The sequence below is a fragment of the Mauremys reevesii genome, linkage group 1 (genome assembly GCF_016161935.1).
Source record: "Mauremys reevesii isolate NIE-2019 linkage group 1, ASM1616193v1, whole genome shotgun sequence".
In the NCBI taxonomy this organism is placed as follows: domain Eukaryota; kingdom Metazoa; phylum Chordata; order Testudines; family Geoemydidae; genus Mauremys; species Mauremys reevesii.
Window position 1 is genome coordinate 267,324,613 of NC_052623.1, and position 24,269 is coordinate 267,348,881.

At 53.5% G+C, this 24,269-nt stretch overlaps 1 protein-coding gene across 3 annotated transcripts; it reads left to right on the plus strand.

The window, feature by feature from the left end:
• The first annotated feature begins 1,409 nt into the window (after nucleotides 1-1,409).
• On the plus strand, nucleotides 1,410-24,265 carry LOC120371579 (TRIO and F-actin binding protein). Of its 3 annotated transcripts, none has more exons than XM_039487480.1 (14): nucleotides 1,410-1,548; nucleotides 9,193-9,249; nucleotides 9,714-9,782; nucleotides 10,162-10,251; nucleotides 12,058-12,167; nucleotides 12,957-13,515; nucleotides 14,274-14,384; nucleotides 18,388-18,535; nucleotides 19,953-20,064; nucleotides 20,654-20,813; nucleotides 21,065-21,178; nucleotides 21,433-21,519; nucleotides 22,493-22,656; nucleotides 23,508-24,265. In XM_039487480.1, the coding sequence occupies exons 1-13, from the start codon at nucleotides 1,543-1,545 to the stop codon at nucleotides 22,652-22,654; spliced, it is 1,785 nt and encodes a 594-aa protein (XP_039343414.1). In that variant the 5' UTR covers nucleotides 1,410-1,542; the 3' UTR covers nucleotides 22,655-22,656; nucleotides 23,508-24,265. The 3 variants fall into 3 exon arrangements, with proteins under 3 accessions (XP_039343414.1, XP_039343419.1, XP_039343418.1); XM_039487485.1 differs by having other exon boundaries at nucleotides 23,770-24,265; XM_039487484.1 differs by having other exon boundaries at nucleotides 23,773-24,265.
• The last annotated feature ends 4 nt before the right edge of the window (nucleotides 24,266-24,269 follow it).

The window sequence follows — 24,269 nt, forward strand, 5'->3', positions numbered from 1 at the left end:
CCAGTATGGCCATTCTTATGTTCTTATGACCAGTCCCTTAAAGACCCACAGTCTGGTTGCAAATGGTCATAGGCAATATCGTGTCGATCCCAGGATAAGAGAGAGACCAGGTAGATGAGGTAATATCTTTTATTGGGTCAACTTCTGCTAGTGAGAGAGAGAAGCTTTCGAGAGAGCTCTTCTTCAGATGTGGCTTGAAAGCTTGTCTCTCTCACCAACAGAAGTTGGTCCAATAAAAGATATTACCTCACCCACCTTGTCTGTCTATAGGCAATATCCAGAGCTGTGGCCTAGTCAGAGGCTCTGCTGGGCATATGAACCTTTCTCAGATACCTGTAACCATGTGCCAATTTCCCAGTATCTGAGGTTCATGGAGCCAGGTGCAGGGGGCAAAAGATCAGCCAGTGTAATGGTAGATGATGGGGATGTTGCAGAGGGAGAAGGGCTTGTGTGTGTAAAGGCAGCTCTGCCCTGGGAGAGGATGGCGGATACTGAAGGTGGGCAGAGGAGGGAGGGCTCATCCAGGGTTTGTATTCAACTTGCCAGCTTCAGCCATGCTGTGGTTAGATAGGAGCACCTTCTCTGACTTTATTCCCCTTGTACTGCCAGTCAGTTACAGGAAAGATGTTTCTAAATGAATTATATTAAATGGGTTCAGGTGTGTATTTCAGAAGCAAACAAAGTAAGCAGCAAATCTGGTCTTCTGGGAATTACAGTTCATTCAGTCAGGGGCTACAGAGATCTCATGAAATCGCCGTAAAGAGTTGTAAGGCTGCTCTTCTGCTCACATTTCTGTGAGGCTAAAGGCAAGAGGGCATTTTCGTTCTCCTGCCCTTTCCTGTCTGACAGTCCTGCTGCAGGACAGGAAGCAGCAGTAAGAAGATCCCAGGTGCTACCAAGTGGATGATGCCCTCTGTGGGTGCGCAACTTTTGAGAACAGGAGTACTTGTGGCACCTTAAAGACTAACAAATTTATTGTAGCATGAGCTACATGTTAGTCTTTAAGGTGCCACAAGTACTCCTGTTCTTTTTGCGGATACAAACTAAGACGGCTGCTACTCTGAAACCAACTTTTGAGAGAGGAGCTGTGCCATGGGCAGTGGGCTCAGCTAGGAGCTGAGTGTGAACGTGGGGTGGGGGCAGCAGTCCTGGCCTGCTTGCACCGGGCACCCCCTTCCCCCTGCAGCTCTTCCCGGCAGGGGTCACCTGGCTTAACACTTCTGTTGCATCTGTGCTGCTGATCCCTTAGGCTCCCCCTGGCCCCTCCTAACCCTGCTCCCTTCCTCATTGGCTGCTCAGCTCCGCCTGGCTCCCCCATTGGCTACCGGCCCCTCTGGCCGCGTGCGCGTGCCGGCTCCGCGGCCTCCCATTGGCCGGGGGGACCCTCCCAGGAAGTTTAAAAGCGGAGGGGGAGGGGGAGGAAAAGTTTCTGGGCGGCTGGGAGCGAGCGGAGGGAAGGAGCCGTTGGCGGGGCTGGCGCCGCGGGAGCGCTGAGGCCGGGCCCCTGCGCGGGCCGGGCTCCCCCCTCCCGCCCCCGGCATCATGACAGTGAGTCTCTGCTCCGGCCCGGGCGCGGGGCGCCTTCGCCGGGAGCTGAACCGGCCGGGGCCGAGTGGGTTTTACTGGGGACCGTGGAGCCGCCCTGGGGCCTCTCTCCTGGCGCGGGGCGGGGGGGGCTGCTCGGTGCATGGGCGAGCCGGTGCCGTGCAGCTGCGGGCCGCCATCTGCTGCGCTGGGCGTGCGGCTCGCCCGGTCGGGAGCCGAGCGCGCCCCTGCTCCGGGGAGCCCGATCCTGGGGTAGGCGGGACCCACCCTCCGGCTGTGCATACGCCTTGGGAAGGCGCCTGTTTCTGCAGTCACTGGCCTCTGGGCGGCTGGCCCCCTGGCATGGACCCTCCCCCCAGGCGGGTCTCCCCAGGGCTTGTGGTTTGTTGCCTTTTATTATTTACAGGAAGTTCAGTCAAGCAGCAGCTGTCTGCTGGGGCCCCGCGGCGGGTTGGGCTCTTGGGGTGGCACGAGTGCAGCTGTGAGGGGCAGGTCAGCTGTGGGGTGGGGGATAGAGGCGGTATGTGCAGAGGGGGCTGTAGGCATGATGCCAGCAGGCGATGGCCTGTCAGTGGTGGGGCAGAGCTCTCAGACTGGTAACAGAGGAGAGGCTGCTCCCTGGCGAGTGTCTGAGGGCATTGGCTGTGCACACATGGGGCAGGGAGGGGAGGAGGAGTGAGTGAGTGAACAGGGCAGTGAGTTTTGGGTTTTTTGTTTTTTTTCCCCTCCACCCCAGCTTGAGAAGGGAGAGACAGCCTGGTCTCAGAGAGCGGGGAGTAGAGATTGTCAGCCTGGTGAGGGACCCATGGCGTGCGAGGGGGTGGGCTGGTGTCCAGGCTGGATGGAGTCCTGCTGGAACTGGATGGGGAGGCACCAAGGGAGGCCGGGATGTGATGACCCTGAGCGCCGTTATGAGCTGTCAGCCTACGCTTCCTTACAACATCCTGCAGCTTTTCCTGTCCTTCCTGGTGACACCCCGTCCTTTTCCTCCTCCCCCACATGGGGTCAGGCAGAGTGGGGCTCATGGAATGGGAACTTTGCCCAGCCTGGGTATAGGAGTGGAGCTCCCTGGTGAGATGCCGTGTTGTAGCTTCCCCCCACCCCAAGTAATAGAGTGAATCTTCCCCCATCGCTACCCCCTCCCTCCCTCTCCTCACTTGTCTGTTTTCTCCCTGATTTGGGGAGAGCAGATCCGTCTTGGGAAACAGCCAAGCAGTGCCCGTGACTGTGGTGGAATGGCTGTTATCTGTAGCAGAGCTGGGTTCCTGCCGATTAGATACCCAAGACTTAACAAATGCACTGCCTAAAGCTCCATTCTCCCCCCCCCCCCCGTTCTGTCCAGATTTGCTGATCCAAGCACCCCCTGCTAATTCAACCGAGGCAGCTCTCCCCACCCACTTCATCTCAGTCCTCAGCTGCATCACCTCTGCCTGTTGATCCCCACCTCGGATATTTCAGGCCTCATCAGGGAGGGTATATGTGTGAAACACACAAACAGAAACTAGGATGCCAAACTTGCATCACTAATGACCTTGTTCAGGATTTGAACTTGGCCTTTATTTAGAAGCGAGAGGCCCTTGCACTGAACCCTGCTGTGCTGCTGCCTCCAGCACACACTGTAAAAGAGGATGTGGTTTAGGGGAGAGGCAGTGGTTGGCTCTATCTGCTGAGGGTGGTACAGGAAGGGGACCAGCATTCCTAGGCCCTGGAGGGAAGGTTGCTGCACACAGCAGAATAATGGAGGTGACAGGCTGGGCTGGGCATCCTTGCGCCTGGAGGCAGTTCTCACAGGGCTAGTCAAAGCACAACATCCACTTGTTTTCATAGCATGAATGAAATTGGGAGCTGTGTAGGCCCTTGATCCAACAGAGGGAGTAATTCTGCTTCCACCAAACAGATCATGGGGCAGCTTTCCTTCCCTTCTGTCCTGAGTCCTCTGTCACATGACTACTCTTATATTAACAAGATGAGGGGGGAGGGTGTCTCCCTGGAGCTGAAATGTTTCAAAAATCACTGTGCATGGTAGAGCTGGTTCAGGCCAGTGGCCCTGGAGAATGTCTGGGAAAATGCAGGTGGTGGTACTGGTCCCCAGAAGTTAGAACTGGAAAAGACCCCTCAGATCACCCAGTCCCTCTCCCTGCAGCCAGGGTAGGATTGTCCCCTCGGGGACACTTCCATAGGGTTCTGGCCAGTCTGGTTTTAAAAGTTTAAGGGATGGGGCCTCCTCCAACCCCCCCCACCACCACCACCACCCTTGATAGACTACTCCATAGCCTAATAGACCTAACTGTGGAAGTGTCTTCTGAATGTTCCCTTTCTTTGCTTAATTCCTTACTTCTAGCTATACCCCCTGGTACCACCCTAATTCCTTTCCTTCTTTGGTGTTTACATTCTTCAGATATTTGCAGACTGTTATCATGTCCCCCACAGTCATCACTTAGCGAGGCTAAGCATATTCTGCGTTTATTGTAAACCAGTCACTCCACTTCTTCTCCAGAGCCCTTCCAACTTGTCAATCTCTTTCTAGAGGTGTGGTGTACAGAAGTGAATGAAATGCTCTGGGTGGAGCCACACCAAAGCTACAAGGCCTCTGGACATGCAGCCTAAAACGGCTGTTTTTTCTGTTTTGCTGCCATATCCGATTGCAAACTTGTCTCTAGTTTGCTGTCTGCTGTCACCCCAAGGCCCCTCAACATCCCTGCTTTCCAGCTTCTCCCTCTTGCTGAATCTGTGTTTCAGAATATTTTTCCCCAGACACACTATCCCATGCTGTTCCAAATGGAATCTTCTTTTTAGCATTCTGCCCATTGACTAGATTCCATGCTGTGCTTCCTGGGACAGAAGGTGCAGCTGGTGGGGGAGAGGGGGCAAAGGTGGCTTTAAGACATCTCTTGCACCTCTTGAAGTACCAGCCCCAGTGTAAGCTATAACTGCCCCAGGGCTGTCCTAAAACTTATGGCAGTCTCCCCACAGCTGCCTATAGGCTGCTCTGCAACCTCAAATAGCTATAAAGAAAGTGCCACAGTCAAGAAGACCCCTCCTAACCCTGGTGCACCCCCACACGTGGCTGCAAGGGAAGCAATACAAAGCCACATATGCTGCCCTTAGGTTGTTCGTGTGTTGGGGTAATTCTTCCTGAAGCCTCCTTTATGGTCCCTATACCGGACATGGGGGCTGGAGTAGGGTGTCAGAATCTGGTCCAATGGCGCTAATATGTTGTTGAAGTCCTCTGGCATTGCTGTGTCCCTTCTGGGGTTTGCAGCTCCTCCCAATGAAATACCCTCTGCTAATATCAGTTCACTTGATAATTAATGATCTGGTAGTGTAAATCACAAAGAAGTTGAGACTTTGCACTGATTCTTTGTGACAACCTCACTAGACACCTGACCTCTTGCTCAGTATACTGCTGTTTTATCTCCCCCTCCCCCCCCCACACACACACTTTTTTTTTTTTTTAGGATCATACTTGGGTTTTAATCCGCCTGACCATGGTATTTATCCAAGGCCATTGGAACTGTTTCATTGGTTAAGATTTTGTAAAGAAACTGAATCAAATGCATTACTAAAATCCAAGTTTGACATGTACTGTGTCCCTCTGTTCATTTAGATTTTTTTTTTACACATTACAAAAAATTAGGCTTGACTGGCCAGTTGTTATTTATAAGTCCCTGCTGCTTATTGGGATATCTATTACTCACCATGAAGTTCTGGGAAGCTGCAGTGTGGACATCTGGTGAAGTAGAGAATGATGCCATACTGCATCTGGGGACAAGGGGTGGGATTGGCTAGCGACTGTGGGGCTGGCTTTGCTCAGTGACCTTAGGGTACCTTAGTTTAGTATATGGGAGTGTATTGTTTGCGATGCACATGTGTTTGGCAGCATGTTGGTTTTATGTTCCATTTCCCTCCCTGCCCCGCCCCCAGTTCACAGCTAGCTGTGGGGGCACTGGATTGGACAGGGGAGCAGCTGCTGCATAGAGGCAACCACATAATGTGAAGAGTGTTGGGGGAGGCATGTGAGGGAAGCCTGGCGTGACTGTGGGGTGGACGACATCAACAGGATAGTAAAAGATTGGGGGACGGATGCGTGTCTCCCTCCTTGTACCCCACCCTCAGAGGCCGCTTTAGGTGAAGGCAAGCCAGCAACTGCCTAGCATGGCAGATTCCTGGCAACCTAGGGTATGACCTCTCCCACAATAACCTGTCCTGGTGCCGGCTAACTGTCCAGGTGGACCCCTCTGCACGTTAACAGTTTCTTAATGCCCTTTGATCTAGTGCCATTTCAGGGCCCTAGATCAAAGAGAATTACCGAACTGTGCTCCCTGTGTGCATTCACTCTCACCGAGACCTCAGCACGAGCTATGTGGCTGGAGGGCCTGTCTAGGTGGGGGCAGCTGCTGCCTGGTGGGAGCCTGCCACCTGGTCGGGCCCCTGGTGGGCTCTCTCTGGAAGAGCCTCAGGATGAGGGACTCACTGGGTGGGTGGCAACCAGGGAAGTGGCATGCCCTCCCATCTGCCCCATGCCCTAGTCTTCCTGCTCCTCTCTGTCTCCCGAGTCCTATGCTCACTCCTTTCCATCGCCCCTCACTTCTCCCTGTGTCTTAGCCCATCTGGCAACCGGGGTCTTGCCCTCACTTCATTTGCCCCCAACCAGAGATAGGGGGGCGGGGGAAGGAGGGCAAAAGGACCATTTTCTACCCACACTTACCCCATTTCTCCCAAAAACCTGGCTGGGGGAGAGCATGCCATGGCCCGACTGACCGGCTCCAAGGTCCCGCTCTATGGCATTCTGGCAGCTGAACCGTCAACCTGCTGGCTGCTGCCCTCTGGCTCACCAGCAGGGAGAGTGAGGTCAGGACTGGGGAGAGTCAGGGCCTTTGAGAGGATTGGGGGAGCAACACACACACACTCTCTTGCACTCCTTCTGGTACCTGTACCCCTGACCCCCAGGGTCTGCCTCCTTCCCCAGGCATCCTGCTCCACTGTACTGTGCCGCCTCCACCCCCCAAACTGCCTGGAGTCCTTTTCCTCCGTTCTGTTGGCTCCCTCTTCAAGCATCCTGCCCCTGTGTCTATCTTCCTGCCCCACCTGTCCCATGAACTTCTCCCTGCCCCCTGTTTTTCTAGCCCCCCATCCCATTTGTCCACCATTGTGTCCTGGTCTCCCCCTGGTTCTAGCTTCCTTCTCCCCCGCCCCCCCCCCCAGGTCCTGACTCCATTGTTCCACCCATCTGTGTGGGGCCCCCTCTCCAGCCTCACGTCAGGGACCCCTTTCTGGCCTGTTGCAGCTCCCGGTGTACCCTTGGGTGCCCTTCATCTCACATCGAGGGGTTTGATCAGGATGCGGGGGGGGGGGGGGCGCAGATGCAGTCCTATGCTGAGTCCCAGCAAATGGCGCTCTTGGGGATAGATTCCTAATGCGGTCCTAGGCAGGGCTGCTGGCTCCTTGGGGTGGAGGATCCCGGAGGAGTTCTTCCCAGGAAGCCTGTTTATGGAGGAACAAGCTGCTGTATTTGTCACTCTGTCACAGTGAAAGGGGAACTGACCTGAGGGGGATGTCGGAGTCACTCCTGTCTGCATGGGGCATCCCCTTTGAAATGTGGGTGCTGTTGAAAAGGAGTCACTTAGGTCCTATGCACCTTTATACCAGATGATGATGACAGGGGGAGGTCACATACCTGCCCGCCAGAGCCAGAGTTGTCTGTAGCCGGGTTTAGCATCATAGTTTGATCCAGTCCATGTGATTTTTCCCTTGAAATACTTGAAAATAAGGATACCTCTATGGGTGGAGGGGGGGGAGCTTCACCCCACAGATCCCCAAGTATAAGGGCTCTGCCCCATACCTGCTGGGGGCTTCACCCACATTGTACAAACCTGGTGCCCATGTTAAGGAGTTGTTAATGTGCGCTGGGTGCACGCTGGTGGTGGGAGGGGAGGGGGCAGCATACTGACCTACTCCCTATGCTGGCATGTTGTCTTGAGCAGCCTCTGCCCACCTCCAGCACCAAGGCTGCATGGTGAAGAGTGGAAGCCTGGGTCACCTGGCTCCAGTTTCCATGCGTCTCAGCTTCCGTGTGGCATATTCTGTCCCTGCAATTGGACACTCCCAGCCCAGGGGGACAGCGATAGGATGGGCCTGCAGCTGTAATAACAGGTGGCCCGCCCTCCCCCGCCTGCTACCAATAGGCTGGTTGGGTTTGGGGCAGGCTGACACTCTGCTGCTGTCTGCCGTAACCTTGGGTGTAACCCAAGAGCTCAGCCCTGCGCGATGGAACAGGAGAAAGCTTCACTCAGTTGGGCCCTGAGCGATCTGGGCTTATGCTGCCAGCTGGCACCAGGTGGATGTTTCCTGGATTAATCGGAAGCTCTTGGAGTACTAAGTACCCAGGCTGTGGTGGAGCTACTCCCCCCGCCAGCCCCTTCCTGGGTGGAGCATGTGGCAGTTAGGGACACTCAGCAGCCTACCCCAGGCTAGCAGACCTGGCACAGATGACTCTCAGGTACAGCTCTAATATTTCCTCTTCTCCCTCTTGCCACTGCTGGCTGACCAAGTGTAGTTGCTGGGACTTGAATGGGGCAGGGGGAGCGTGTGTGTGGTGGGGGGAGGCAGTAAGAGATACTGGCCTTGAGAACACAGCCACTGAGCCGAATTCATCCCTGATTTCGCTCCCCTGAAGTCCGTGGTGTTCAAGGAGGGATGGGTTTGGCCCACCTGGCTTGGTAAAGCAAGGAAGAGTACCGTAGTTGCCCTGCATCAGCTGTTCCCAGTTCCAGCCCTGAAATGGGAGGAAGAACTGGTTGCGCTGCAGTAGCAGGGTGAGGTTTGGAGGGGGAGGCGGCACCTCTCCCATGGCTGTTGGTGATCTGGAATAATATCCACACATGGCTGCGTGCGGTGGGGAGGCTGGGGGAGCAGTCGGGGGTGATCTGTGGCACAGAAACAAACTCCTGCATTTAAGAAAGAGAAGTTTGTTCCTGGATTCTAGTACTGGCTCTGACTTGCCCTGTGGCCTTGGGCAAGTAGTTTAACGTTGTGTGTTTTTCCCCGTCTGCTCTGAAAGGATATCTACCTCATGCACAGCCAGGATGAGGGTTGATAATGTCGAGCTGTTCCTGCCTTTATTAAGTGATCGGTGTTGGTGTCAAAGCGTGGCCCTGGGCTCTGGGGGAGCGCTGGATTTGGAATGGGTTTCTCTAGTTTTGTGACCAAAATCCTTTCCAAACTGAGACGATTCAGGGGCCATGCAAGCTTTTTTTATTCCCCCCCCCTTTCCTCCCCCTCCCTCCCCTCCCCCCCCCAAAAAAACAACCTCTGAATAAATGTCCGCAGAGCAACTCGTGAAAACTTCCCTGGTGCATACTTCCCTTTACTTCTTCAACCCCTCCTTCCCAGGCTTCCTCTTGCAGGAATACCTGTCTATCACTGTGTGAGGACCCGTCCCTTCTGCTACTTGGTCCTAAATTCATGTGGGTTTGGAGGGCGGGATGCTGGACTGTCCTTGCTTGCTTACATTGTACCATGGGGCTCCATTTCCAGTCACCGCTAGACCTGGAGTTGTGGAATCTGTGTCATTCCTGACCACCAAACTCTGCCGAGTCTCAGTCCCAGCCCAGTTGTTAACCCCCTGCTCTGTCTGTCTCTCTCTAGCCGGATCTCCTCAATTTCAAGAAGGGATGGATGTCCATACTGGATGAGCTGGGAGAGGTAAGATGGATGGTGGGTGCGTGACACCCAGAGGTCTCTCTCCTCCCCAGTCCCTGTCAAAGACCCCTGTGTACGCAGAGACTTGCCTTCTCCATTGTGACTGTCCCCCTTGCTGGGGAAGGTGGAGGTGAGCTGCTGATTTAGAGACTCCCCATTGTGGCTGAACTCTGCCAAGGAGGTTCCCTGGCTCAGGTGCCTAATTTGCTGTGTGCAGTCTAATCGCCATCACACAGTTCCATCAGACTCCTCTCACTGCCCCTCTCCCAGCTGATTGACAGAAAGGGGGTCGGGGGAGGTATCTTTGGAGGAGGAAGGGGACAGTTGGACTTGGAAGCTGCTGAAAGGTCAGTAAGCAGAATACCCTCCTCTGTTCCAACACGTTTCCTCGGTAATCTAGTCTGTTCATTGTCCCCTGTCTCTCCCGTTCCCTTCCCTTCCCTTCCCCTTCACTGTTCTGTCCGCAGTGGAAGAAACACTGGTTTGTGCTGACGGACTCGAGCCTGAGATATTACAGGGACTCCAACGCTGAGGAGGTAAGCATGGGGAGTGCACTTTGACCTGTTGTTCTTTCCTTGGGGTGGGGTAGTGGTGGGATCCTGGAGCTGCCTTGTGCCCTTTCTGGAGGGGAGTGTGCTTTGCTCCTGGTGGAAGGGGACTGCAAAGGTGGCAGGGCTTATTATATAGCTTAGCTGCAACCACTCCAGTGCCTGGGTCTGAAAAGGCATCAAGAAAATTAATGACTAGAATGTAGGACCTCAGCTCCAGCAAGGATGGGACAGATACTCTGAGTGGGCACAGACTGAATGTGAAGTGCAGAGAAATTAATGCTTCCAACTGGGATCCAGGCGGCATTGGGGAGATGGCATGAGGTTTGCTCAGGGACTCTCACAGGTGGTCTGGGGCTTGTTTCAGGCTGATGAGCTGGATGGTGAGATTGACCTGCGCTCCTGCACAGAAGTGACGGAATATGCCGTGCAACGCAACTATGGCTTCCAGATACACGTGAGTACCTGGAGCCATGCAAACTTGTGCTGGGCTCCTGCTGGAGCTTGCGAGCTAAACGGAGTCAGGGCTGGTCAATTCTTATATGGGAAGCCTCAAAGGATACTCGGGTCCACAGGAAGCTGCTAATGCTCACCTCTCTCTAACGAACGCAGTCCTCCAAGAGGATGCAAGGAGCTGCTGTGCAGCTACTGTGTGTGCCATTTTCAGATGAGGTGGCCAGCCAGGACCCTGAGTGCTTGTGGGCCATGATTCCATGGCAATTCTGGCAAGAGCAGGAGTGTTAATCCAAGAGACCTAGGCTAATTCCAATTTGGATGACTAGATTTTTGCCTCCTTCAGCTATCCCACTGAAACTGTATGGAGATGGAATTCTTATTCATTCCCTTTCTGTCCTGAAGAACTGCTGGGTATTGTTGCCGTGTGCTGTTAACAGTACACTTGCTACCAATAGTATCAACTTGCCTCTATTGTGATCGATGTCACAGCACACCAGCTGCTTATCTCACTGATCGTAATCCTCTGTTACGGGGATGGGGGAGAATATAAGGTATCTATCTGTTTGATCCACCTGTTGTATCTCATAATGTACTTAGTCCCCGTCCTGAAGATCTTACAATCTATCTTGTTCTCTGTACAACACCTGGCACAATGGGGCCAGGACCTCTAGGAGCTGTTGCAATACCAATCACTCATTTCTGTGCAGAGGAATTGAGCAGTGTGTGTAGCTTGGTTCTGAAGTGATATAGGATGCTTGAGATTAGAAGGCACTACATCAGTGCAGGAGGGGGATATATTGCAGGGTGGGGGTGGATGGAGCCTTGCTGGGAGTTCCAGCTGACCTTCCCTGGTGATGAAATGACTACAAGGGAACTTAGCCTAGCAGCTGACTCGGCCCAGTGTGCTGTAGGGATGGCCGGGAGCAGATGGTATGGTATCTCGTGGGCGAGGATGGGGAGGTAGTCTAGGCATAGGCTCACTGTGCTGACAGGCAAACCCCAAAGGTTATTTCACATTGCTTGTGAAATCTGTCTTAGAAAAGAGAGAGCAAACTCCAATAGTGGGAACAAACAAAATAAAAGGCAGTATTTCTTCACACAACACACAGTCAACCTGTGGAACTCCTTGCCAGAAGATGTTGTGAAGGCCAAGACTAGAACAGGGTTCAAAAAAGAACTAGATAAGTTCATGGAGGTTAGGTCCATCAATGGCTATTAGCCAGGATGGGCAGATTATGTCACTAGCCTCTGTTTGCCAGAAGCTGGGAATGGGCGATGGGATGGATCACTCAATGATTACCTGTTCTGTTCATTCCCTCTGGGGCACCGGGCATTGGCCACTGTTGGAAGACAGGATACTGGGCTAGATGGACCTTTGATCTGACCCAGTATGGCTGTTCTTACGTTGTACTCCACCCAGGGGACCTACCTCCCCAGTGCCCCGGGAGCGCAGATGGACACATGCAACCTTAACAGAGACACAGGAGCCGGGGGTTCTTTCGTAAGGGAGGAGGATGTCTTGGAAGCTGACCTGTTAATTGGCACCTGTCTAGCAGTGCCCAAGTGATGAATTAACCTCACTTATGCTTTTTGAGGGACTGTTAAGACCCTGCTGGTGGCTGTCCTCCGACTCTGCTCTATCAAAGGCGGGCTTCTCCCAGCTCTGCTTACCAGCACACCCTGCAGTCTGGAGAGCGAGTGGGTGTTGCCTCCATCCCAGGCTGTAGCCTGCTATCCTGTACTGTGGCAGGGACGAGGGTGTCACTGCACATTGTGGGCTGAGCTCCCTTTGGCGTCTCCCTTTCAGACGAAGGATGCCACCTTCACCCTGTCAGCAATGACCTCGGGGATCCGGCGGAACTGGATCGAGGCGCTGAGGAAGAACGTCCGCCCGGCAAGCGCACCAGATGTCACAAAGTACGTATGGGAATGTATGTTGTCCCCCACACACTCCACCCATGGCTCGGACCACTTTCTGTGTCAGCACCTTGGCCACAAGCAGGCAATCCTTTCTGGGACAGGAGAAGTCTCCTTGTCCTCCCCTCCCACCTTGGCGTGGGAGAAGATGCTTTGCCAGTCATGCTTGCTTGCAGCAGTGATACTCGTGAGGGTATCACGGGGGTATCCAGTCTTACCGTGTCAGCGGGTGAGTGTGGGAGGAAGCTCTCTGGGGATTTGTACTCGGGGTCCTGCTGGGTGACCCAAGGGCAGAGAACGTCTTCGGGGTTCCTTTGAAGAGTCTAGGGGTGATGGCTGACTGCTTTGCAGTGCCCCAATCATCTCACCACGAGTCCCCGGACCAAGTGCATGTCAGCACAAGAGTCTGAAAGAAACAGGCAACACCAAGACTGGATTTGCCTTTCTCTCTGCATGCAAAAGGGGAGCAGGGAAGAGTCCCACTCTAGAGACGAGAGCTCAAGCTCCGATCAAAACGTGTGTCCCTGGAGCTGGGCCTGGTTCTCCCCACCCTACAGGAAGTCTGTTCCCATTGCAAAGCCACTGGGAAGCTTAGCGTGACAGGCTAGCTGTGCTCTGGAGGTTCCTAGGACTGGAATTGCAAGGGGTGTGGCTGCAGGCTAGGCTTGCGGTGCATTGACAGGAGTATGCGTGGGCTGTTTGCACAATGCCTGCCTGCTTGACTCCCAGCAGCCATTTCTCTCTCTCTCTCTCTCTCTCTCTCTCATGCCTTCATGCTCTGATTTTCAGGCTATCTGACTGCAATAAGGAAAACTCCTTCCGCAGCTGCGTCCCCCAGAAAGGCTCCCTCAGGTCAGAGGAGCAGTGGCCAGGCTTGGGGTCGGAGGTTATCTCCAAGGGCAGTAACCGGAAGGTGGATGGGCCGCGCCACACCTTTGACTACGTGGAGCTGGCCCCCTTGCAGCAGGGCCCTTTGAATCAGGGGGCCCCGCAGCGGACGAGAGGCAGTTGGAGGGGGATCTCTGACCGAGTCACCAAGCACGAGGACCTGGAACGGGACCTAGCCCTCCGCTCTGAAGAGAGGCGGAAGTGGTTTGAGGCTCCTGACACTGGGGTCCTGCAGGGCGACAGCCCAGCAGGGGCCCTCTGCTGGAAGGCGTGTGAGCAGGAGCTGCTGGGGCCTGCCCTGTCAGAGGACCAGCGCAGTCGGCTGAGTGAAGAGATTGAGAAGAAATGGCTGGAGCTGGAACGGCTGCCCCTGAAGGAGTCTAAGCGCCTTCCTCTGACTGCACTGCTGAACCAGAGCAAGGGGGGCTTTGGAGACACAAGGGAGGCGCTGGAGAAAGAGGTAGGAGCCATCTATCTTTGTGGCCCCGTTTCCTCCTTCCCAGGTTGGGAGAGGGACTCCCCTTATTCCCAGGCCCCTTTGGGCCAGGGGCTCAGCAGGAGGCTAAACCGAAGTGCTGGGGACACAGGAAGCCTTTGTTACACCATCTACTCCCACTGCCGGCCTTCCATGGGCAGGGAAAGCAGCACCATTTGCCACCTCTGGGTCAGGAGAACTCTAGCTTGCGTAGCAGGTTCATAGACCCGTGCTTTGAGAAGCAGCTTGTCCGTATATCAGAGACCCCAGGCCAAATTCAGCCTTAATATAAACTGGTGAAATGCCATTGACTTAACTGGAGTTGAGCCTGTTTACACTGGGGACACCCAAACCTCTTGACCTGCCCTTCATAACTGGGGTTTAACCTGACAAACTTAGCCCTGGCAGCAGTGAGTGTGTCACTAGTTCCGTGGGGATGGCCATGAACCCCTTACGCCAGTCACTGCCAGCCTTTCTGCCTTCAGAGGAGAGCATGGCTTACACCTAGTGTGTCTTGAGGTTGGGAGGGGTCTCTTTCCATTTCTCATGTGCTGGGGCCTCTTTCACTGGGTTTGTCCCATTGGGTGACCACCCCTTTCCCTGTGGCACCCAGTGTCTCCTTTGCTCGTCCCTCACCCCCAAGCTCCTGGCTGAGCCTCGTCTGGCTGAGATGCAGCTTGCTCATTCCAAATCGGAGCTGTTCCTCACGGGTGAGTCGATGTCGTTCTGCTTTCCTGGCGCAGGTCCAGTCCCTGAGGGCACAGCTGGAGTCCTGGCGTGCCCGTGGCGAGAGCCTTCGTGACACAGGAAAATCCCATGGAGATGGCCACATGCCCCAGGGATTCATCTCCCAGGTGAGGGTCAGTTGGCAGTAGGCCAGAAACCCCACTTTGCCTTTGAGTCCACTCTAATCCTGACAAGGCTCCGGGGGGAAAGTGGGAGATGCACACTTTGGCAGCGCAGCCAGGGTAGGTGTGAATTTCATTGATTATCATTGCCATGGCAATCCAAAGTGAGCCCAGCTGCAATCAGTGTTAACTATATAGTGGCTGATGGGCACTGACAGTCCTTAAAGCGGTAGCTGCCCAAGTATGCATGCAGATGATGGGGTGGGATCTGATGGAGCTGACCCTTACCACTGAAGCAGGGTTCTGTTGCTTGGAGGGTTGGGACTCGCCCACCAGAACACCCGTTAACGCTGGGGAGATGGGCTTGACTCAGTCATCCACCTGCCTCCTCAGGCCTGAGCCCCTTCGCTGGGAGAGAAGGGACGTTAATGTGTAGTTGGGTTTCCATAGGTGGAAACAAGCTGATGATGGGTCTCAGGCACATTACAGATAAGTTCATGGAGGACAGGTCCATCAATGGCCATTAGCCGGGATGGGTAGGGATGGTGTCCCTAGCCTCTGTTTGTCAGAAGCTGGGAATGGGCAGCAGAGGATGGATCACTTGATAACCTGTTCTGTTCATTTCCTTTGGGGCACCTGGCATTGGCCACTGTCGGAAGACAGGATACTGGGCTAGGTGGGCCTTTGGTCTGACCCAGGATGGCTGTTCTTGTGTGTAGTTTGGGGCATGATTACACCATGAAAGCCATGGAGAACACAGGTTGAGGACTCTGCTCAAATCTAGCTTGGTCCCGTTTTAACTTAGGAGACTGCCCTGCATTTCACCTCGGCCAGGAGGCACCATGTTGTAGCAGGGTCCTGCTTCACGGTAGTGTAGACAGCTCTTCGGTCTCTTTAAATAGAGGGTGGTTTGGTTCAAACACATGAATGTGTCTCCATTCTGAGCTGTAACTGTCTTTGGTTTTATTTGGACATGAATCAAATGTCAGGCTGTAGCCAAGACTATAAAACCCAGTGTGCCACTCGTCAACCACATGCCACTAGGAGCCCATCAGCAGGCTCTTGTAATCGAGGTCAGCCAGCTCAGGAACAGGGTTTGCTTATGTAAAGCAGTCAAGTCTTATGCAACACACTTCCCGACTGGAGTTAACAGGTCCTTGGAGATAATCCTGGTGGTGCAACCAATTGAGTTGCCTCAAATCACACACAAATCATGGCACACTGAGTTGATTTCACTCCACCCTTTGATCTCTGTGGTTATGAGCAGAGCCCAATCAGTGGAAGAAAAGGCAGTAAGGGCCTAATCCTGCAAGACTCTGAACCTCTCGTTGATTTCAGTGGGCATTAAGGGGCATGGAATCATAGGGCTGCAAGGGACCTCAAGAGGTGTAGTCCAGTCCCCTGCACTCATGTCTAGCCCATCCCTGACAAGCGTTTGTTGAACCTGCTCTTAAAACTCTCCAAAGACGGAGATTCCACAACCTCCCTGGGCAATTTATTCCAGTGCTTAACCATCCCGACAGTTAGGAAGTTTTTCCTAGTATCCAACTGCCCTTGCTGCAATTTAAGGATAGGACAAGCAGCAATGGGCTTAGAGATTAAGGAGAACAATTTTTCTTCCTCCCCCTTGTAACAACCCTTTATGTACTTGAAAACTGTTATCATGTCCCCTCTGTCTTCTCTTTTCCAGACTAAACAAACTCATTTTTTCTCAATCTTCCCTAATGGCTCATGTTTTCTAGACCTTTAATCCTTTTTTCAGAGTAACAGCTGTGTTAGTCTGTATCAGCAAAAAGAACAGGAGTCCTTGTGGCACCTGAGAAACCAACACATTTATTTGAGCATAAGCTTTCGTGGGCATGCAGTGGAAAATAAGTAGGAAGATGCGCGCGCACACACACACACACACACACACACAACATGAAACAATGGATGTTACCATACACACTCTAACAAGAGTGATCAGTTAAGGTGAGCTATTGTTAGCAGGAGAGAAAAAGAACTGTTTGTAGTGGTAATGAAAATGGCCCATTTCCAGCAGCATTTGTTGCTCTTCTCTGGACTCTCTCCAATTTGTCCACATCTCTCCTGAAATGTGGTGTCCAGAACTGGACACAGTATTGCAGCTGAGGCCTAATCAGTGCAGAGCAGAAGAATTACTTCACGTGTCTTGCTCAGCACACGCCTACTAATACTTCCGAGAATGTTTGCTCATTTTTGCAACAGCAGTACACTCTTGACTCATATTTTCCTTGTGATCCACTATGACCCCCAGATCCCTTTCCGCAGTACTCCTTCCTAGGCAGTCCTTTCCCATTTTGTATGTGGGGAACTGACTGTTCCTTCGTAAGTGCAATACTTTGCATTTGTCCTTATTGAATTTCATCCTATTTACTTCAGACCATTTCTCCAGATTATTTTCAAATTTAATCCTATCCTCCAAAACACTTGCAACCACTCCCAGTTTGGTATCATCTGCAATCTTTATAAGGTTTACTCTCTATGCCATTATCTAATTCATCAGTGAAGATATTGAACAAGCCAGAGCCAGAACTCATGGAGTGCTGCTCAGAGTCTGACCCTAATTTTACCATACTAATGAGAGTCCAGTTACTCATGTAAAGTAAAAAGGGAGATCTCATTGAAGTGACCCAGTCACGTACCTTCTTTATTAGCAGCTGAAAAGACAAGATCTCCATGTTGCTGGATTATTGCAACTGATCCATTATATCTGCCACAGAAAAAGCCCGCACAGTGTGGGGCAACTAATACAGCAGGCTAGAAGCTGCCCTGTGAGCTTGATAAATGTTATGAGACCCAGTTCACATGGTAAAAAATAGCCTCTAATCAACTTCCCTCATCAACCCTTGATGAGATATTTTGTAACTATTCAAACTGCCCTTCCCATAAAGGATGGCTTTCTGTCTCCCTCCCATTAACCTGTCAATGTTTGATAGCCAATTTCTGGGCAAATCACAGGGCACCCATGTTTTGCTCCACTGAGGATCATGTTAATAATTTGCCTGGAGTCAATGGGTTGCATTAACTCAAAGTGGATCAAAGAGCAGCTGCCCTTGTTCTAATACCAGCTGCAGATTACAGGTCCCAGGATGCAGTGCTCTCTTAGCGTGAGCAGCATTTCCCAAAGTGTGGCGTGTGCTCCGTTAGGTTTAGGGAGTGGAGGGACAGCAGGCGAAGGACTATGGAGGAGAAGCAGACTGGCCTCTTGACTATCAGCCGAGACTCTGAAGGACTCCTCTAAATGACATTCTCTCATTACGGTTTAAAAGGAAACCTTAAAAAATGACCATGCTGCACTGGTGCAGCAACTCTGCTTGAATTTCTAGAGAGCCTGGAACAGTAGCTCAGAGGCATGAACTTAATTTTAGTGAGTGCCAGTGCCAGTGAGGATATTTTGAAGTCTGTGTTAAGTCCACCTGCACCTCAGACTGCTAATCTGCTTTGAGTATCCAGTCTCTTTGGGGAGGGCCTTTAACAGCAAATGGCTGCATTGAAGGGAGGTTGCGATTGGTTTCATTTTCCTTAAGAGCCAGCTCAACTTTCAATAGTTAAGGGAATGTTTATCCGTGTCATAAAGCCAGGCACTTTGCTGCATTAGGCAGTGTGGTATAGTGCATAGAGCACTGGACTGAAACTTGGGAGACCTAGGCTCTGTTCTCTGCTCTGCCACTGAAGTGCTGGGTGGCCTTGGGCAAGTCACTTCCCTGTATGTGCCTCAGTTTCCCCATATGAGAAATGGGGGATAATGCTTTAGTCAAGCACTTTGAGATCTAAGGATGAAAAGCTTTATTTAACATCTTTATCTTCTTAATAAGACACTTTCCTCCCTCTTGAGGGTATTCACTGCTGGTGGTGGGCCTGGGTGGAGTTCACCCCTGTAGTGCACAGCAAATGCCAGGCAAGTCGTATGGTATCTTACTGCATCTTTCCGTGTCTCGGTCCCACTCCCCTTCACCTGTTTTTCTTTCTCCTCTCTCCTGCGTGACAGGAGGCATGTGAGCGCAGCTTGGCAGAGATGGAATCTCTTCACCAGCAGGTCATGACCGAGCTCCAGCGGCACCATCAGCGGGAACTGGAGCGGCTGCGGCAGGAGAAGGAGCGGCTCCTGGCTGAGGAGGCTGCGGCCACAGCTGCGGGTAGGAGCAAGAACCCAAGCACCTAGAGGTTGGGGAGATGGCTGCCTGCTGCCCCTTGTCCCCTTGCTCCTCTTTCAGACTTTCCTTGGAGTCCACTTGCCACCTCCCCTGAAATCCCCCAGTGCTCCCTTCCCTGGAATATCTCTTGGGACTCTCTAAGCTAAGATGCGTCCCAGAACAGTGAGCCTCCAAGGTGCTGAGCACCCTCGGCTCCTGCTGGCCTCAATGGGTGGCAGCCTGTCTGGGCTAGGCCATGGCTGTAAAGCACAAGGTCGGGCGGTGGTGCTGCAGGGAAGCCGTGTGGTCCAGGCAGTAAGACATTGCTCTGAGAGTCAGGAGACTTGGGTTCTAATCCCAGCTCTGCCAGTGACCTTGGGCAAGTCACTTCCCCTCCCAGGTTTTGGTCCTCCCCTGACCTTTATAACCTCTTTGAGGCAGGGGCTCTCTCTGTGTATGTACAGCACCTAACACAATGGGGCCCTGATCTTGGCTGGGGCCTCTGTGTCACTGTAGGAGTCATTTCTGCTTCTCGATGCAGTTGTTCCCCTTTAGGCTGTGCAGTGGGATGGTTGCTGGCTGAGATCCAAATCTGAGCTAACAAGATTTCTTTGAAAAGACGATTGGGTCAAACGCACTGTAGCTATCTGCTCTCTCCTCATCTGTAGTGTTCTCTGCGGCCTCCTTGGCCCTGAAACTCCAAGGAGCCTGTGCTGTGTATATAGCCCCATGCTGCTAGCTATGCCTGTATGAATAGGGTCATAGGCAGCTGCCCTCCCTTTAATGGGCTCAGAAGTAAGACTGGAAAAACCCCTCCCCATACCTCCTCCTTGGATAAGGGAGGTGGTGAGCAAGCAGCTCTGCTAGCTGAGGCTGGCAAGATTGTGTCCGTCTCCTTTCCCCCCTGCCCCGTTGTTGGCCAAATAGATGCCTATGTGGCTGAGTACCCCATGCACACTGGACTTCTCTCCCTGTGCCCTTCATCCCCGTCTCCTGAGTATGAGATGGGATTCCATTTTTAACTAGCAAGACCTGACCCGGAAGCCCCTTTCTTCCCCACTACTTGTGTGCATGTTGGGAACTGGCCTTACTGCAGCTAAGAAAGGAGAGTCTCTGCACTGACGCTGCAGCAGGAAGCTTCAGACTGTAGCATCGCCCATGAGCAGTGCTTGGGGCTGCCTGCTGTGGCTTGGCATGGTAGGAGTTAGCCCCGGGGAAGATGCCCAGGACAGAGTGGAGGAAGAGGGAAATTCTGAACTGTTCCTGGAGCTGGGGTTTCTGGTAGTAGATTGGGGGGGGGAGCGGGGAGTCCCCAGGAACTCCCCTTGTTCAGTTCTCACCGCCCTCTTCTGCCAAGCTGGAGAGCGGCTGAGTCTCTCGGGACACTTAACTCCACGTCTCCTTTTCTCCTCCACCCTAGCAATCGAAGCGCTGAAGAAGGTGCACAAGGAGGAGCTGAATAGGGAGCTGGGCAGGACACGCAGTTTCCAGCAGAGCGGGTCAGGCTCGGAGGCCCTCCGGAGACAGCACCAGTAAGGAGTCTCTGCACAGTCCCTTCTGCCTAGTTCCCTCCATGTGGATGCTGCCCAGGCCAGGCTCCGTGCTTGCTAGGTCACTCACTTTTAGGTAGTTCTTGCCCAGTGGGACAAGTTGGAAGGGTGCCCATTCCCTTCAACATTGGGCTGAAGGGTGGATATTTATATTCCATCCCTCTCTGCCTTCCAGAGAGCCAGCAGTAGCTTCTAGCCTGCCTCCTAGTGCTGCTTCCAGGGAAGGAGGGGGAAGAATGCGATGGCCTGAGATGCTAACCATGCAGGTGAGAGCAGGATATCCCATCTCCACTAGACCTGAACAGGCTACTGTGCTCCCTGCTTTCTCCCATTAGATTCTTTGCTTCTTTCCTCTCCCACCGTCAGTGAGTTCCCCTCCTCTGATTACCAGCTGCTCAGGGGAGGGGACCCTTCTGAGTAACAGCAGTGGCTGTGGGTGACGGCCATGTGAGTGTGGGCAGGGGCAGCGAGTGCTGTCCAGTGGAGAGCGGTGTTGGTGCAAGAGTGGGCCCTGGGAGGGGGTTGGGGGCATCCCACTTCTCTGAAGTAATGTTCTGAGTGGCTGTGGCAGGTTGGACGTGGACTCTCTGAAGCGGGAGCTGCAGGTTCTCTCCGAGCAATACTCCCAGAAGTGTCTGGAAATCGGCGACCTCACAGAGAAAGCAGAAGAGCGGGAGCAGATGCTGCAGCGCTGCCAGCAGGAGGGGAAGGAGCTGCTCCGGCAGAACCAGGCAAGAGACACGGTTGCCCAGAAGACTGAGCCTTCTGCACAGCAGGCTGGAAGATCCCAGGGGGCATGTTCCCTCTGGAGCCAGAAATCCCTTAACAAATGAGCTGTGCTGTCCAAAGCGAAGTAGGAGATGGGGGAGGGGGAGAGCATCTGAGGAGGGAGCATTATGGGCCTGGCTGGCTCTCACCTGCCTGTGGGCTCTGGTTTATGGGTGTACGTGCACTCCCCTGATGACTCCGCTCTGGCCTTCAGGAGCTGCAGACATGCCTGTCAGAAGAGATCCAGAGGTTACGGACCTTCATCACCTCACAGGGCACAGGGGATGGGGCCTTGCACAACGGCGAGAGGAGCTCCTGTGAGCTTGAGGTAAAGAGGCCTGCTGGTGCTGTGTGCTGCTGATCTGCTTCTGCAGCAGGCATGGTACAAGCTGCAGTGCAGGAAGTTGCTACGCAAGCGTCCTCCGCTCAGCTCTGCCACTGCGTCTAGCTCTAGATCTGCAGCACTTCCTGGCCTCATGCTCCTGGCTCTTCCCCACCCCCTCCAACACTCCCTTCTGCCCTGCACTGATGCCATATCACTCAGCTTGGTCCCTGGAGTCTCTCTTCTCCTCCTCTTTGCAGGTGCTGCTTCGAGTGAAGGAGAATGAACTCCAGTACCTGAAGAAAGAGGTTCAGTGTCTTAAGGATGAGCTCCAGATGATGCAAAAGGTACCATTTCCTGGGAGCTGTTCTCTCCTTCCCGGGGGTTCGTTTTATCAAGGGGAGGGATGTGAAGACCTCCCTTAAGTTGGAGGCAGGAAAATGATGGGGGAAAGCAAGGACCTGGGAAATCATACAGAGCACGAATGCTGATTAGGAGTGGTTTGGGTCTCCTGCCACTGTTGGTCATTAACCCCAGAGCAAGGGTGGGGCGTGCACGCACCCAGTGTCTGGAGCCTTTCTAGGTGGGGGGAAAAAACAGTGAAATCTGGCTAGAACTCCATTTTGTCTGCCTTCCTTCCCCCTCCTTGACTGTGTGTCGGCCCACCCGCGTCCAGGCCTCCTCACAGTATTGTCCCCATCTCCCTCACCACAGTGTTGACATTAGAGAAGGGCGACCGCTACTGAGGGTCCTAATGCTCCTTCCCCTGGCCAAGGTGGGCTCGCTACATGCAGTATATTCACCGTTGCGGTGTCGGCTTCTGTTCTAAATGGCTCAAGCGAGGTGGCTTCCACCACTTCCTGCCTTAGGAGACTTTCACAACCGGCTGGCTCTTGCCATTAGGGGAACCTTCCTGAGATCCAGCAAATTTCCTGTTGCTCCTAGGCATACACCCCTGAACAGGTCCCTCTTCTTGGTGGCTGTAGACAGCTGTCTACTCCCCTAGCCCCCACTCTTAATCCACCTGTTGCTGAATAGCTTCCAGAAACCAGCCCTACCAGTCCGCAATGACTTGTTGCTCTATAGCTGCCCAGCCTCTTGTCCCCCTCCCCCTGTCTCCGAACAGCCAGTCTGAGTTGATCTCTGTGGATGCCATGCCTGTCCCATCTTGTGGGGGTCTCTACTGGGCTCCCACTGCTTGCCTGGCTGAGGCTCAAATTGACCCCTAGGTCTTGCTCTCTCTGGCTTTCCTGATGGAGGCTGCCCTCCCCTGGGATGAATACCAGGAGCTGGGTGGTGACTCCTCGCCTTCCACTGCAGGATAAGAGATTTGCCTCAGGGAAGTACCAGGATGTCTATGTGGAGCTGAACCACATCAAGCTGCGCTCGGAGCGGGAGATCGAGCAGCTGAAGGAGCACCTACGCCTGGCCATGGCAGCGCTGCAGGAGAAGGAGTCGCTGCGCAACAGCATCAGCGAGTAGAGGTGAGCGGCCAAGGGCCACGAGCTGCACTGTGGGGTTGGCACGAGCCCACCTGCAGCAGGGATGAGTGCAGCTTATGGGGCCAGAGCACAGAGGGAGGAGAGAGTTGCAGTTCCTCCAGTACCAGAGGGCTCTCTAGGGCAAGGAAGGACTGTCCTTGTAGTGGGACCCCAGGCATGGGCTCTGTTGTTCCTCGAGCCCTTTCGGTCTAGGCCAAAGTTGTTCCCACTCAGCCAAACACTCACCCGGCACTGAGATGCTCTGGGCCTCTCCTGACAAGGGCACTGTAAAGAGTGGGGCGGGAGGTGGGGGAATAGATGGGGCGGGGGGCTGTTCTGCTTGCTAGGTCATGTCTGCTCAGCTGTGAGTCAGGAGCGAGTGCTATTGCCTGTTTGATGCTCACTGGATCCAATCCATTGGAAATTTTTCCCTCTTTGTGGGGTTTCTCTTCCTGCTCATGCCCCCCTGGCAGAGACTGGGACCTCTCAGCACTGGGGAACCCTGCTCTCTAGGCCCTGCTAACGCCTGTTGGTGGGTGATGTGGGGCATGAGAACAAAGTGGTGAGGAGAGGGAGTGGTAACACCTAAGTGGTTGTCACCCTTCCTGTGGTCCGGGGAGTGTTGCCTGCATGGCCGCTGCAGAGAGAAGGGGACCAAATGCACATGTGGGAGGAGTGCCTGACGGGATCTGAATTGGTCTGGGCCCCCACGGCTGCAGTACAAGCAGTGTCACTAGCTGGCATCTCGGGGTACAAATGACCTCCTGGATTTGGGGAAGCCCCAGAGGTCTGGGGCTCAGCGACTCTGAAGTCTTTTAAGCCATTTGCCGTGACTCTCTTTATTTTCTCCTTAGGTTTGTTTTGCTCGATTTCCTCACTTGTGGGGAGGTGGTGGTGGCTGTATCCCATCCATTGACACCCCCTCGAGGAAACCAGCTCCCATGTCTTTCACCAATCCCCATCCCATGCGCCTGCATATCTGAGCACATCGTTTGGACTGGCTCCTACGTGCACCTTCTTCAGGATTTTATATGTGAAAAGATATATTTTATAGATACTTCACTTTTTTGTTTTGTGGGTGGGGAACATTTTAAATCTACAATATCTTTTAACCAGCAGCTGAAGACCGAAGAAACACAGCTGTTGCTCCTGCCTCAAGTGCTCCTTGTGGGGTGCATCTGTGGGGTCGCGAATGGCCTTCACCCCTCTTATCTTCCCACTCCTCCAGCCTGCTTGGATGTGCTGGAAGGACCATGCACCATGAGACAGACTGTGGCTAGTCATACGAGAGAACCAATGTCCTGCACACGTTCCCCTGGACCGCTGAAAGCAGAGAGGTTGTTGGACAGAGCTGCTCAAGCTGTTGGGGACTGTGCTCTCGCTCTGTGGACTGTATTGAAGGGAGGTTTCGGTACCCATGGGCCATGTGAATGTCCCAGGGCAAGGCCAGTCCCGTGGAGGTTTTGGAAGAGCCTGCCTCCTGCTAACACACTCCTGAGAAGGACCAGGGGACTCTGCACCCGCCACTGCTGCGTCCGCTGGAGCCAAACAATGAAGGCGGCGGCTGCCCTTCCGCACATAGTTTAACTTAATAAAATCTTCAGCTATCTGAGGGG